Source organism: Pterocles gutturalis, unplaced genomic scaffold (genome assembly GCF_000699245.1).
Source record: "Pterocles gutturalis isolate BGI_N339 unplaced genomic scaffold, ASM69924v1 scaffold42520, whole genome shotgun sequence".
In the NCBI taxonomy this organism is placed as follows: Eukaryota; Metazoa; Chordata; class Aves; order Pterocliformes; family Pteroclidae; genus Pterocles; species Pterocles gutturalis.
In genome coordinates, this window is record NW_010139902.1 from 6,465 (window position 1) to 21,274 (window position 14,810).

At 46.0% G+C, this 14,810-nt stretch overlaps 2 protein-coding genes across 2 annotated transcripts in view; both read left to right on the forward strand.

Moving 5' to 3' along the window:
- LOC104469102 (keratin, type I cytoskeletal 19) overlaps positions 1-4,765 on the forward strand; it is a 5,437-nt gene extending 672 nt beyond the window's left edge. The window contains exons 2-8 of the mRNA XM_010083469.1: positions 1,400-1,482; positions 1,827-1,983; positions 2,243-2,404; positions 2,559-2,687; positions 3,154-3,374; positions 4,178-4,206; positions 4,743-4,765. Coding sequence (XP_010081771.1) covers positions 1,400-1,482; positions 1,827-1,983; positions 2,243-2,404; positions 2,559-2,687; positions 3,154-3,374; positions 4,178-4,206; positions 4,743-4,765 — 804 coding nt within the window. The remainder of the gene's footprint in view (positions 1-1,399; positions 1,483-1,826; positions 1,984-2,242; positions 2,405-2,558; positions 2,688-3,153; positions 3,375-4,177; positions 4,207-4,742) is intronic.
- Positions 4,766-8,297: 3,532 nt separating this feature from the next.
- Positions 8,298-12,647, forward strand: LOC104469103 (keratin, type I cytoskeletal 15-like). The gene is made up of 8 exons (XM_010083471.1): positions 8,298-8,855; positions 9,544-9,626; positions 10,569-10,725; positions 11,186-11,347; positions 11,458-11,583; positions 11,720-11,940; positions 12,451-12,476; positions 12,568-12,647. The coding sequence occupies exons 1-8, from the start codon at positions 8,298-8,300 to the stop codon at positions 12,645-12,647; spliced, it is 1,413 nt and encodes a 470-aa protein (XP_010081773.1).
- The last annotated feature ends 2,163 nt before the right edge of the window (positions 12,648-14,810 follow it).

Genomic DNA, 14,810 nt, shown 5'->3' on the forward strand with positions numbered 1-14,810 from the left:
AGCAGGAAAACACCCGGAAGGCATTGCAGCTTATGAAAAGGAGAGAAAGAGGAAATGAATGTGTAATGATCGGGTGGGGTGGATAAAGAAAATTATCAGTATGGAATTATCTGCTTCCTAAAATGTTAGCTAAGAGAATGTATCCAACAGTCAGTTTGAGATGCCTCAGTACTTCATTCACTGACAATGTTTGGTTTTACCAAACCACATAAACACACACACGCTGGTCATATACACAGGTATGACCAGCTGATATGTATATGACCATATAGATACCGATAAATATAGAGAGAGCCAAACAACGACAGCAACCTGCCTACCTCTGTCCTCTGTTACCTGCCACACTACCCTGCAGAGGCACACACGCAGCACTTTGACAGTAAAAACTGGTTAAATACAATTTTGTAAATGTGGAGATAGCAGCCCAAGATTTAATCGCCATACATTTATTTTTCTTTCACGTTTCAGTTAGTTAAGCCTGGAATTGAAGTAAGAGTGCTGAAACATTTGGCTTATGGAAGAAGGAAGTAGCAGACATGAAGTAATCCATCCCATATATGAATGCAGGATTTGCCCCAATTGCCCATGGGTACCTGATAACAGATCACTGAGTGATACACACCCCAGAAAACACAGGTCGTCGCTGATTAAACGATGTAAATAAATGAAAGAAAACTTGAGGTTTAGTTTTCACAGTTCAGCCTGGAGTTCATGACCGCTCCCACGCAGTTTATTTTCTTCTTGCTTCAACCCATTCACATTCTCTGCTGATTTCAAAAACTGAGCTCCAGTAAAGGCAGAACTGGCAATGACATCTCTGCTTTTAGGATTCTTTTCCCTCCTGTCTTTTACTCCTTTTGAGACTTAAAAGTGGCAGGCAAAAAAGTCCTCCTTTCTAGGTAAAAATTAACAAAGATTACTTCAAAATAAACAAAATTTCCTTTAGGGGTTTTCATGATGCATTAAAAGAATTAGAAGAAACTATGTAATGAGAACAAATTCTGCCAAGAAAGGTCTGCAGACTTTTCTTCCTTTGCATCGCTCCAGGAAACAGGTTTCTTGCCTCAGTCCTAAAGCATCACCTACCCACGGGCTCACCAAAGTCCTCTCCCTCCAAGACAGCACGTGGTTCTGTCTCACCATGGGACTTGTAGCTAAATGCCACTTCATAGGCCAGACAAGAGCAAGAGGACCTATCCACACTGACAATCACAGCAAAAGAACTGTCGTAAATCTGCACGACAGATTTCCTCTAGATCATTGACACTTTCCTAAATAACACACACTTTTATTTGGTGTGGCTACAGATGAAATAGAATCTTAACTCTTCTGTCTTCAGATCAGGAAAGAAGACACCATAGCTGTTTCAGCCTCAGCAATAAACTCTCCTTGTTTGTAGATCCTTGATGCCACTATCGACAACTCGAAGGTTGTCTTGCAGATTGACAATGCCAGGCTGGCTGCTGATGACTTCAGAACCAAGTGAGTAATTTCTGAAAGGAAAAAGCTCTCTTGAGCAGGCAAAAATCCTGAGCCAAAGGGCAGTGGCTCTGAAAAAAAGAAAGGAATGCCTATAAAATCTCTGCATGAACACTGCTAGTTTGATCCTGTCCCTGCAGTTCAGCCCTTGATGCATTTGCTGAAAGCACCATCTGCACCAGGGAAAATTTTATATCATGTAAAATATGTGGAGAAAAGTTTAATGCTGGACAACATTTGCTCCATCATAAATCCTACAAAACCACATGCATTTATAGAAAATAATGTGTTTCATGGTGGGCTGGCTTGATCAGCTAACCTGAATAGTTTTGTTTTGCTTTTTTAAGGTTTGAGACGGAGCAGGCTCTGCGGCTGAGCGTGGAAGCTGACCTCAACGGGCTGCGCAGGGTCCTGGACGAGCTGACCCTGGCCAGAACGGACCTGGAGCTGCAGATCGAGACCCTGAAGGAGGAGCTGGCTTACCTAAAGAAAAACCATGAGGAGGTAAAAAAATCCCCAAAAACACGTTTGAAAGTGACATTAGAAAAGCAGCATATGGAAAAGTGGAGTCCCTCAGGCTTGTCCTGGGCTCTCCAACAGTGAAGAAAGGATTTAATCGTAGGCTGGGAACCTAAAGCCACCCCCTGCAAGTATTTAAGGGGGGGTCAGTCCAACCTTAGCCCTTGAAGAAAACCAGAAGTTTCATACTGTTTTCAGTTCATGATTGTACCCTCTTTTGTCTTCCTCTGCCATGTCCACGTAGGAGATGAGTGCCCTGGGAGGGCAAGTAGCTGGCCAAGTCAGCGTTGAAGTGGACTCGGCCCCAGGCATTGACCTGACCAAGATCCTGGCTGATATGAGAGACCAGTATGAACACATGGCTGAGAAGAACAGGAAGGATGCTGAGGCCTGGTTCCACAGCAAGGTAGAAAAAAAACCCCATACTATGCAAATGCTAACAAAAAAAATCCATGAAAGAAACAAAATAATTATTAAAACACACGAATAACTGCTGTGAAAGCTTTGTGACCTCTGCTGAGAGGCCCCACATTTCTGATGTAATGCTTTCCCTGCTCCAGACTGAGGAGCTGAACCACCGCGAAGTCGCTGTCAATACCGAGGCGCTGCAGAGCAGCAGGTCCGAAGTCACTGACCTGAGACGCACCCTCCAAGGGCTGGAAATAGAACTTCAGTCCCAGCTCAGCATGGTATGTTAAAATTTGCACTGCATGAGCCCCCAGCACTCAAATGGGGACACAGAATCACAGAACGGTTTGGGTGGGAAGGGGCCTTAAAGATCTCCTGGTTCCACCCCCTGCCATGGGCACAGAGCAGCAGGTCCGAAGTCACTGACCTGAGACGCACCCTCCAAGGGCTGGAAATAGAACTTCAGTCCCAGCTCAGCATGGTATGTTAAAATTTGCACTGCATGAGCCCCCAGCACTCAAATGGGGACACAGAATCACAGAACGGTTTGGGTGGGAAGGGGCCTTAAAGATCTCCTGGTTCCACCCCCTGCCATGGGCACGGCCACCTCCCACTGGCCCAGGTTGCTCCAAGCCTCCTCCAGCCTGGCCTTGAGGCTCAAAGCCTCCTCCAGCCTCCCCTCTCTGCAAGGAGCCTTGCATCTGGCAGCAACCTGTCTGTGGTTTCCCCTGCCCCCTCTCGCTGCAGAAAGCCGCGCTGGAAAGCACCCTGGCAGACACGGAAGGGCGGTACAGCGCCCAGCTGGCGCAGATCCAGGGCCTGGTTGGCAGCATCGAGGCGCAGCTGGCGGAGCTCCGAGCTGATATGGAGCGCCAGAACAGCGAATACAAGATCCTCATGGATATCAAGACTCGACTGGAGCAAGAGATCGCTACTTACCGACAGCTGCTGGAAGGGCAGGAGTCCCAGTAAGTAACCCTGCCCACTGCAGAAACCTTTGGGCTCAGCCTGACACAGTCTGACCACGCCACGGTGCTCGCTTGCCACAGCACCACAGCAAACACCACTTCAGAAACTCCTGGGGTTCTAAAGTCTTTAACAAATTAATTTTTCTAGACCGTGGTGGAGCTAGAAATGTTAGAATCCCCATTGACACTGAGTACCTCGAAGAGTTTCTAAACAAAAAGGCAAACTGACCAGCAGTACAGGAGGTTCAGTCCAGCTAACAGCCAGAGCGAGAGCTAATCCTCAGCTGCCTGACAGGCAGGAAGCATCGTGCAGTTTGTAACGTTCTGCAGAACAGAAAGATTAACGCCAAATTGCCATAAACTTCCTGTTAGCAGTTAAACAGCTCTGGCCTCTCAGGAATCAGCGTTAGAAGAGCAATGGAGGCAGACAGTCAGCTATTTCCAGCCAGCCACCCAGTGACCTCCCAGATGGGAGCACAGCTCGCTCTCACCTCACATACAGCCTCAAGGGGAGAAACATCTCATAGCCTGGGAAAAAAATGACGTAGGAGTTGAAATGTTTAAATTTCCTTTATTCCTTCTTGTCCATAATTGTCTTTTCCCATGGCAGTTGTTCAAAAATATATTTCCTACAACAACTCCCCCTCCTGAGCTGAGAGGGAGGGCGAGGAGGTGACGTTCTCTTCTCCTCTCTGACTACATACAAAATGTACCTGAGAGAGAATCTGCTTCCAGACATCCTCATCTCCCGCAGCATTTGATGTGTTACCTCTCTTTACAACTGTTATCTCTTTGTTCTACAGGATGTCTGGCTCCCTTTCCGGAACTGCTGGTAAGAACCCTTTCTCTTTAAGGAAACCTTTAGGAATCAAGGAGGTTTTATTGTCTAACAGGAAATGCACATACATTATGGTAGTTGTGTCCATGTTAGAGGCTGGGCTGCTGCACTGACCTGTGTCACAGAAAAAAAACTAGTAGCTAACAAATGGTGATTCTGGCTCGAATTTAAGAAATTTCAGTCATTAAAAGATGTTAGACATCAGAAAAAAATCTCCGACTCTGCTACAGTAAAGGCTAAGTAAAGCACAAAATGCTTAATCATTCCCTCAGGTGACAGGATACAAGAAATTTCAGCGTGGCCAGCTCAGGGGAATTGTATGAACATGCAAGTGAAACCTGCCTCGAGCTTTTAAAGGTCAGCTGCATTGTAAAAGTGATGTATGATTCAAATCAGTGCCACGAAGAAGAGAACTTCCGAGAGAAGGGAATGAGAGACGAGACATAAACGAAGCTCAGCGCTCATTGCAGAGGGGTCTCATGCACGTTATGCTTAACTAACCCCTGTTCTTTCTCTCCGTATTATTGCAGACAAGAGGGACAAGCCGAAGTAGAACTGGGAGTCCTCCAAATGTCATCTTCAAAATGAGAAAAAGCAAAGAACACATAGGAATTGAAACAGAGAGGAGTCACTCTAAACTGCTGGAAATTGCTACCTTAAAGCATAGAAAATACTTGGCCACACAAAGTTTAGGTAGATTAATCCATTTAGTGGTGATTAATTTGCAAATTGGGTTGGCTTTTCAATTATTTCTAGTTCTTGCATGTACTGATTTGCTGTATCTACTCTAATAAAGATCATCTTCTTCTTGCAATCTTCACTTCTTTTTGGTTACTGTGACATTGTTACTGAAGTTTGGCTGTAATCAGATAGGAAGCAGCCAGCCAGCCTCCCCGACAGGTTAATGCTCAGGGTCTGTGGGTGGCTTGAGCTCTGATTTCTGCCACCTCCTCTTGGTGGCAGGAGCTCTGCATATGGAGGCAGCAGCATCCTCAGCCCCTCAGAGCGGGGAAGACACGGGTGACTTCTAACCATCCCTCTGTGAGCTCACAGCCAAGGAAACTTTCCGGGGCTTGTGCTAAAAGAAAATCACGGCTGCAGCCTAACTATGCCGTTCCCAGCTCCCGCTGTTCCAAAAGGCACACAGCTGGTGAGTGCGGGGTGGACCTGAACCCGCAGCACGCCTGGGCTATGGGTACCCCCGTCCTGCGCTCCCGCAGCGTGGATCTCACAGCCTGGGTTTCAGGGAGGCGTCAGCACATCCTTCAGCACTCCTCTCCTTGGACTCGGGAGGGAATCATTATTTCTCCTTTGTTCAAAAGAGCTTAGTGGCGTGTTTGCACAGCAAGGAGCACCCCAAAGCTACGGACCTCCTCTATCGAGGTTGGGCAATTCTCTTCAATTCAATAGGCCTGGCCCTTGGTTTTGGTTCAGCGGTGACTCAGGTGACCCCTCAACTTCAGCTGTCGAGTGCTGACACAGCCGATCCCAGCTGAGCCTCTGGAAATCCAGCATGACAGCATTAGGCAGTGGCTTCACTGTGACAGGAAAGAGTCACAGAAAGTAAGAATCAGCAAAGAACTAGAGAGCAGAGGACGAGATGGGAGGACAGGGGCACTACGGTGCGCTGGTGGAAACACGTGCAGAACGGAAAGGGAGCGGTGGCACAAAAGCACTGGCCCACCTGGGACGCACGGGGTTCTGCAGAAGCTCACCCATTTGTACAGTGTCCGCTTTTGGAAAGGCAAGGAGAAAGCTCTTGTGCATGAGGTGCTTCAGTACAGGCTGTTCCTGAGTGCTGACACACTTTCTAATAACTGCAGATTTATTCCCTACAACTGTTAGACCTGGGATCCCTCTGTCCTGGTTTCGGCTGGGACAGAGTTTCTACATAAAACTAGACCTAACTTGACATTCAGCTCCAGGTCTGTTTCTTAATCTTTAACAAATCCCACTCCCTGAGCACAAGTCCTTGTGACAAAACCAGTCAGGGTATGAGATTACTGGTGCACACTTCTTGTGTTGTATAGCTGCAAATGTGAAAGTCTGACAAGAAATTCTCATGCTCCAAGAATGCAAAATGTAAGTTATAAGGACACTTTACAGATGTACATTCTAAGCAAAAAGCTCTCTTTTCAAAGACTGAGTTAAATGCACGTTTAGGAAAAAAAAAATGTTTAACAGGTTAGCAGCTTAAAAGTGTCTAAGAGGTTAAAAGTGCCAAGAATGGAATGCATTCATAAACCCTGCTAAAGAAATAGACCAACAAAAGCTATAGAAATCAATCCCATGAGTGAGTGAATTCTGGAGGCACAGAGGGATGTGCCAGCCGCCTGCTCTCAGAGCAGGGGTACAGATACATTTACCATTTCTCTTTCAGCAGAAGAGCCAACGTTGACAAGTAAGCAAGCTCTCAAAAAATGAAGTTTTTTCCCTTTAGGAAAATACCTGTGTAGTTGTCTGCAAGTGCTGCACTCTGCATTCACAAGCTTTGGATCGTGACGGACACACCCTAAGGGTCTGAGTCTGATGGTTTACAGAAAATTGAAAAAGCCTCAGAATCCCCACCACTACGGTTTTCTGAATTCTGTTATAGGATATAATCTGCTGCTTGATTTATTTTTATTTTTGCCAGTGGTAGACCTTGTACAGAACAGAAACAGCTTTATATCTGCTTCGTGCTTTTGATGAGTGTCCAGCTGATGACACCCCAGAGTAACGCACGGGGGAATTTAAAAAGCAGCAAAGTGTATCTGACCAGCAAGCTGCCAGAGAAGGTACAAAGACACAAAGAGTGAAAGAAGACTGAGTGAAAAATCCCCAAAGTTTCCTGTTAGAGTTTACGGTGTTTTCTACAAGTGATTTTGTTGGATTTTTTAAATGGAATTCAATCCTGATTATTGTGGGATCACAGAGTCAAAGCGACCCCAGCGGCATGCACCTCGGGATCCTTACACTACAAGGGTCTCACAGAAACCTTTTCATCTTGAGGAGATTCTGTCTAAACTTGTTTCCTGACACCCTATCTCTGGGAGACACACAGATTTGGCAAGCTACGTAGAACCATTAATCTGCCCAACAGCAAAACCGAACTGCTGTGGCAAAGGTCCAGGTGCAGTTTGAAACATGTTTCCACAAGGGTGGAACACTGTCGTTGCTCATCGGCTGCAGAATGAGTGGACATCCCCTGAACCAGGCTGTGAAGCTGCATAGCACAGATTTTTGATGTTCCCTTCTTATTTTCAGGAATTACTCCATTCCACAGTGCATACTGGCATTAAACGCATTTATTGCTATCTGAGCAGTTCCATCTTAAACCCACTTTGTTTATGTTTTCCAAAAGTAACAGGAACTTAGTCCTTCCACATTTCTTCTTCTAATTGAATTATTTCAGTCTTGTATCACCCTTCTTGACTGTTTCACAAGCAGTAGTGAATTAACTGTGCCCACTCTTCTTTGTGCATTGATGGACGCTAACTGTTCCTCATACGATGCCATAATTATATGTTTTTTAAAATTCAGATTCCAAAATCGAAATATTAGTTCCAAGCAAAGAACATATCAAATTGAATCCCAAAATTTAAATGGGAAAAAATATGGAGAGAAAAGAAGAAATAATGGTGGGATGAACTGATGATTGCACATTTTTCAATTAAAGGTGAATTTCACTTAAACTTCATTTTTAGAAAAAGTTTGTTTTCTGAAAAAAACCATGGTGACTGCTGTAAATGGGTAAGTGGGTGTGGTTGAACTCACTTTGTTTTTCCATTCTTAAATGTCAGAGTAGTAAACTCCAAGTTTCAGAAGTATAGCCTGAAGAAAAAACACTCATCTGAATCACCTCTTTTGTTTAATTAAAAAAGAAAACCCCAGCCCTAGCCCCTGAGACACACAGCCAGCTCTCTTGGTGAGTAATTGGCCTCACCTCTAGGGAGGAGAATTTTTGGAGGGAGGGCTGCAGGCTGGGTTTGTCTCCAACATCCCATCTTGAGGCTATAAAAGGAGCACCAGGGCAGCGCAGGCACAGACTCTCCTCTTCTACACCGAGCTGATACCTGACCTCAGCGCCTCCCTGTGCGGCAGCTATGGCCACTTCCTTCATGCGCAGCTCTTCTTCTACCTACGGGGGTGGCTTTGGGGCTGGTGGAAGCAGCAGCTCTCGCCTTTCCTCCGTGCGAACAGGAGGAACCTACCGAGCCCCAAGCATCCACGGGGGCTCGGGGGGCAGGGGTGTCTCCATCTCTTCAGCTCGGTATGTCTCCTCTGCAGGGGGTGGATACGGTGGGGGCTTGTACTCGGGCTTTGGTAGTGGTTACGGAGGAGGCTACGGTGGCTTTGGGGGTGGTGCAGCCTGTGGCTTTGGTGGAGGGGCTGGATTTGGTGGAGGGGCTGGGTTTGGTGGAGGTTTTGAAGTTGGCGGTGGCTTTGGTGGTGGTGATGGCCTTCTCTCTGGAAATGAAAAGATAACTATGCAGAATCTGAACGACCGTCTGGCTTCGTACCTGGAGAAGGTACGAGCACTGGAAGAGGCAAATTCGGATTTAGAAGTTAAAATCCGAGACTGGTATCAGAAGCAAGCTCCCACCAGCCCAGCCCGGGACTACAGCAATTATTACAAGATAATTGAAGATCTTCGAGACAAGGTATGACATTCATATGTAGAGGAGTTAACAGAATGCATTAGAATTGTGGAACTGCATACTCCACTTCTGTAAAATAAACTAAAATAATTACAAAATAAATACTGAATTCCCTGAGCCCAGATGGTGTTTAAGAGCATTCTAGCAGAAAAGAGTAGCTTCTTATTGATTTAAAAAGCAAATACGTTATCCTGAAAATGTGATGTTTGTTGAAATTAAAATGACTGCACTAAAACTTAGCAAAACATGGCAAAATGTGTTTAGAATTATCAAGATATTTATTCAGTAATCAAATAGTGCAGAATGTGATAGGGAGGCCTCAAAGTCTGAAAAAATAGTTCTCCTAGCTATAGATAAGATCAGGTGTTATACAAACCTATTTCCTAATTATGGTTCTAATTTGTTTGACACAAAGGTATCTCAGCTCCCTGGTTTGCATACGGAATGTGGAAAAGAGCTTAGTGTTTTTGGGTTTTCTCCATAGCAGCTGTAAGAATTACAGTGTGACCAAAGAGCAACAGAAACATTGAGATGGCTATTGCAATCCCAAAAGCATGGTTAACCAGCGACATCCATTTTTTCCTACCCCCTTTGATGGTTTACAGCATCAGTAACTACCCACCATGCACTCAGGACCATGAGATTTCACCATTATTCTCAGGAACTTTTTTCTGTGTTTCTTAATTGCCAGATCCTCGCAGCTACTATTGACAACTCCAGAGTCATTCTGGAGATCGATAACGCCAGGCTGGCTGCAGATGACTTCAGACTGAAGTAAGTTTACCTGGCGCACATTTGTCTTCTCTCTCCTTGTCTCTCTCTCGCAAAACAGTTTTCTGAAGTTTACTGTTGCTCTTTATCTAGAAAATAAAGTTCTTTAGTCACTGAAGGACACATTTTGAAATTATGGATAGGTATTTTTCCTTCATAACTTCTGATGAGGAAAACCCTGGCAAAGAGACTCGATGGGATGAAGGATCAATTCGGAATATAAATCTGATAGAACACACTGTCCAGACCACTGAGCTGTTAACATAAATTATAGTTCATGTCTTAGTTTTTTAGTGATGCTCTTAACTATTTCTACTAGCCTGAATCACAGGGGAAAAGACGAGAGGAAGAGGTTGGGATTTTCACCTAAAAGGAACAGAGTGGCATGAAGAGATCACTGTTCGCTTGCAGTGGTTCTCTCTGACAGAGTCCGAAATTTAGAAAAGACAAAGAGTAATCTGGGGCTTATCCAGCTCACGGCCTCAGCAGTACATCAGACACTGCTGAAGGGATGACAGAGATACTTGGGCAACAGATTTCTCCTGCAGTGGCGTCCCTGCGGGTCTGTATTTTCTCCTCTGCTGTCCCAGGCAGCACTGGGCAGCCTGTGCTCTCTCCACACCAAGCTTGAGGGGACGCTGCACACGGACTGTGTCCTGGGTAAGAACTTTTCTACTGATGCTGACAATCATTATTAGGTTCTGCAAAGGAAAATGTCACGTGCTCCTCAAGAAGAAAATCAGACGGCGATGCATGTACTTTTGTATATCATAGGGGGGTGTTGGAAAAAAAATCTTTACTCCCTTCACACTTCTTTTCAATATGTGTGGTTCCATCTATAGCCCACTGGTCCTTCCACATTCAGTATGAACCATCACAGGGTTACAGCTCTACTGAATACAAACTCGTACGTATTCCAGCGCTTGTTTCTTTTTTAAACTGCAGATATGAAAACGAGCTGTTCCTGCGCCAGAGCGTGGAGTCTGACATCAACGGGCTGCGCAGGGTCCTGGACGAGCTGACCCTGGCCAGGGCTGACCTGGAGATGCAGATCGAGACCCTGAAGGAGGAGCTGGCTTATCTCAAGAAGAACCACGAGGAGGTGAGAGTAACCAGGCAGAGAGGAAATCACTTCGCTCTGGAATTCCTGCCTCTAGGGCGGGGAGGAGGAAATCCAAACAAAAAAGCCAGAATGACAATGTTACAGCTTAATAAGAAGAAAACTGTAAAAGAATGGAAAGTGTGTCCTGCAAAGCAGTTCTCTGATTCCAAGCTGTTCAGACCTGTTAGTCTGACATCCACAAACACATGACAGACCCCTGGGACAGTTAAACCCAGGAAAAGAAGCACACATGTGAGGTACATGTCAATATGTGTGTGAGTGCGAGTGTACAGATAGAAAAGCGTGTGCGAGGAGAGATCAAATTTGATGAACATTTTTATGTGCATTCCAGCTCCGATATTAAAGTACTGTGCCCCGCTGCACGGATTGCTGGTGGCAGAAAGCATGTGAGAAGAGAGAGCCTCATCTTCTCTGTGTCCTCTGCCCTCTGCCCACGCAGGAAATGAAAGAGTATTCCAACCAGCTGAGTGGAACAGTCAACGTGGAAATGGACGCTGCTCCTGGCATCGACCTGACCAGAATTCTCGCTGAGATGAGGGAACAGTACGAAGCTCTGGCTGAGAAGAACCGTAAAGACGCTGAGGCCTGGTTCTTCACTCAGGTACAGTTACGCTGACGGGATGGCAGATGGGATGGGCCCTCCGTTTCTCAAAATAATTGAAAAATTTTAGACGAGATGTATGTGATTTTCCAGTTGTGTTCTTCTTTCAGACTGACGAGCTGAACCGTGAAGTGGCCACCCACACGCAGCAGATACAGACCGGGAAGTCGGAGATCGTAGAACTGAGACGCACGGTGCAGGGCCTGGAGATCGAGCTCCAGTCGCAGCTCAGCATGGTACGGAGCTGTCCCAAGCACCCACCAGCCACCCCCAGCACACCCTCCCTTCCTCCCTCTGTGTCTGGCCCCTCCTTAGACTCCCCCTCTGCGGGACAATCTCCCTGCTAACTGTTCTGGTGTCATCCCGCTTCAGAAAGCCGGGCTGGAAGCCAGCCTGCGAGACACAGAAGGGCGATACTGCGCCCAGCTGGCTCAGATCCAGGCGCTCGTCACCAGCGTGGAGGAGCAGCTGGCTGAGCTGCGATGTGACATGGAGCGGCAGAACCAGGAGTACAGAATGCTCATGGACATCAAGAGCCGTCTGGAGCAGGAAATCGCCACGTACCGCCGGCTGCTGGAGGGCCAGGACTCTCAGTACGTTACTGTACACACATCCTACGATGATTCGATAAGGGCAGTAAGATGACACATTGTAAAGCAGTAATTTGTGGTTGCCACGCTGACTCCAGATTACCTAATTACAGGCACCGCGTACGCAGCCTTTGAGTGCTGGCAAAACAGATGCCCGGCAAAGTCCCAGACACTGCTGTCTGCACAGGGAATTGTTTTTGAGTTCTGAGGAGGAATCATCTCCTTATATTGTTTCTAGATTACGACATTTTGAGAAGAGGAGAAGTATATAGAGACATAACAGGACCAAGAACTGGTCTGACTGCTGTTGGTATTTCCTATCGAGTACACAGGAGTGGCCTTCAAAGCAGAAGGCACTTTAAGTGTAACAGCAGTAACAACACACCTGAGAAACAGCCCGTTGAAAGGAGCAGTGTGAAATCGTGGCTATTCACACGGATCCTAAATGGATCGATAGTTTCAGTGAACATGGTCAGTGATGGTCACTAACCAAACATTTCTGCTTTTCTACAGGATGTCAGGAGTGATCCCTAAGGACGGTAAGAAAAATTTTGATTTAAAGAGGGACTTCAATGTGTTAGCAGTGCATTTTTTTTTCCATAGTTGATTTTTTTTTTCCTCCTGCAACAGCAACCCTGAGCAGTGGAAAACTTCGCGTGGAAGACGATGCAAAACCCGCTTCTACTGCACGTGAAAGGAGATTCCAATAAAGAAATCCTGAATCCCCTCTTGCATATGACACCGTCTAAAACCAGCCCAGCCGACACACTGGCTGATGCTATGAGAAACAGCCTTTCACTTTTGCCAGATCCCAAGAACGTAACCCAAGAACGTGTAACAGCTTGGTCTCTCTCCTCAAATCTGCTGTCCCTTTTCAGTCATCACTTGGCTCTACGGGTCAAGGATGACCAGCTTGGCTTCTGTCAGTAGCTCTATCGTTTCCTTATGAAAGAACCCATGTAATAAAGTTTCTGTGCTGCTTGTGCAAATACATCCAGTCCAATGGTGTTTTTTTGAAGTCAGGATGGCATCGCCATACACACGGCCATACACCCTCCCGAACACAGCACCTCCTGTCACCCTGTCACCCAGACCAGGAGATGCCCAGAGGATAGTAACAACAAAAACAATAATAACTTTCATAATAATAAAGATGATGAACAGACAGATATAAAGTGCCACTAGATTCTCCCAGGAATCTGAAGCTAATGTCAGTAAAAAGCTGAGAAGATAACACAAAAAATCCTTAAGCTCTTTGTTCTGAATTCAAAGTGCACAACATGACTACAACTCATGCACGAATACCATGCACCTTTGAAAAAAGTAATATTTTTCCATATATATATATATATACACACATTTATGTCCCTGCACTTCCTTCAGTGAAAAGGCAAATTCCCTTAGCTCCTGAAGCACGAGGCACAGTTCAGGTGAAACAAACTGCTCCAGCGGAGTCTGCTGTGACTCTTTAGGTTTTCGTACATGAAGCCGAAACTCACCAGCCTGTGGAGTCTGCTGTGACTCTTTTGGTTTTCATACATGAAGCCGAAACTCACGAGCCTGTGCCATTGCTGGAGGCTGCCTCCTCAGCAGCAAGTTAGTCTGCAAATCTACACCAGGGAAACTGCAGAGAGACACTTTTTTCCCTAGAGATTTAAGAGGCCAGTAAATCCCAACTTCAGAAGCATATCAAACATTTACATAAATGCTGTATTTTGCTAAGATAACCTGTTTGGAAAATTTGTTGTTAGCCTCATCACTGGGTATTTCAATCCACATTATATTACCTACAAAAATTATAGAATTTCTAGAATTATGTATTTTATTTTCCTTCCAACGTTCTTAGAGCCACTATTTTTCTCTATTTTCTGACATTTACACAAAAAGATCTGCACCGCTGGCACCAGCCCCACAGTGTAGCTGTGCCCGAGCTGCAGGACCACGGGCATTCCACTGGAAAAAACATACGGTGCTGCCGGTAGTGTCGCTGGGAAGAACTGAGAACAGGTTCTTGCAAACTTCAGCAAAGCAACATCCCAATCTGCGCTCTATAAATTCAGTTCAGTTTGCTTTTCACGTTCCAACGCAGTAAAACAAGCACAATTCCCAAATCAAGCAGGTCGGGACCAAGCGTTCCTCGGCTCCCGCTAGCGCGGGCCTGCCCAGCAGCTCCCCAGCTCCCCAGAGCGCTTTGTACGAAACAGGGAGAAGGGACCATCTAATGGTGCCATCTGCTGACAATGTTCTATTTTCTTCATTTATATTCTTCATTCTGTACTCTGCGGATTCAACAGCTGACTGGAACCGAGTCCCTCAGAGGCAGCCTGACGAAGGGGAGCCGTGCCCAGTTCTGAAGTCAGGCTTCTGGTCGTCTCCAAGGATCCGCAGCACGTGCTGATGCAAAGTGAGTGGCATCTTTTCCAGGTTGAAAAGGCTCAGAGGATCCTGTGTGCCAGATCACCTTCGTTTGGTTCTACTTGCCAGAAAAAAGACAATTCTGATGGCGTGATATCCTGTGAAACTATCAGGGAGCAAGCCAGAGGCTGCTGTGCCCCACAAGCTGCCAGCCTCTCTGCCCGCCAAGGTGTGAATCTCACGGAGTAACTTCATGTGAAACAACGGATTCATTTTATTTCACTTCACGTAACATTACGTACGTGTCTATGCACTTATGTTTCAATGCAATATTTCACAGAACACTGGCTTGCTGAGCCGCCAGGCTAGAAAATTCAGGCTGAAATCAGCCTCTGGTGAGATGAACTGAGCAGCAGGGTATCATTGGTTCTATTATAATTTGGGGTTTTTTTCAAGTTGGCCTTCATTTTTGATCTGGTGCTTCAAGCTCCTCTCGCCCGCACGCAGCAGGGCTGATG

Excerpts from the sequence above, each read along its gene's own strand:
- LOC104469103 (XM_010083471.1), top strand. The coding sequence starts at position 8,298 with ATGGCCACTTCCTTCATGCGCAGCTCTTCTTCTACCTACGGGGGTGGC. Across the intron at positions 8,856-9,543 it reads TTGAAGATCTTCGAGACAAG|ATCCTCGCAGCTACTATTGA; the intron begins GTATGACATTCA and ends CTTAATTGCCAG. Across the intron at positions 11,941-12,450 it reads CTGGAGGGCCAGGACTCTCA|GATGTCAGGAGTGATCCCTA; the intron begins GTACGTTACTGT and ends GCTTTTCTACAG.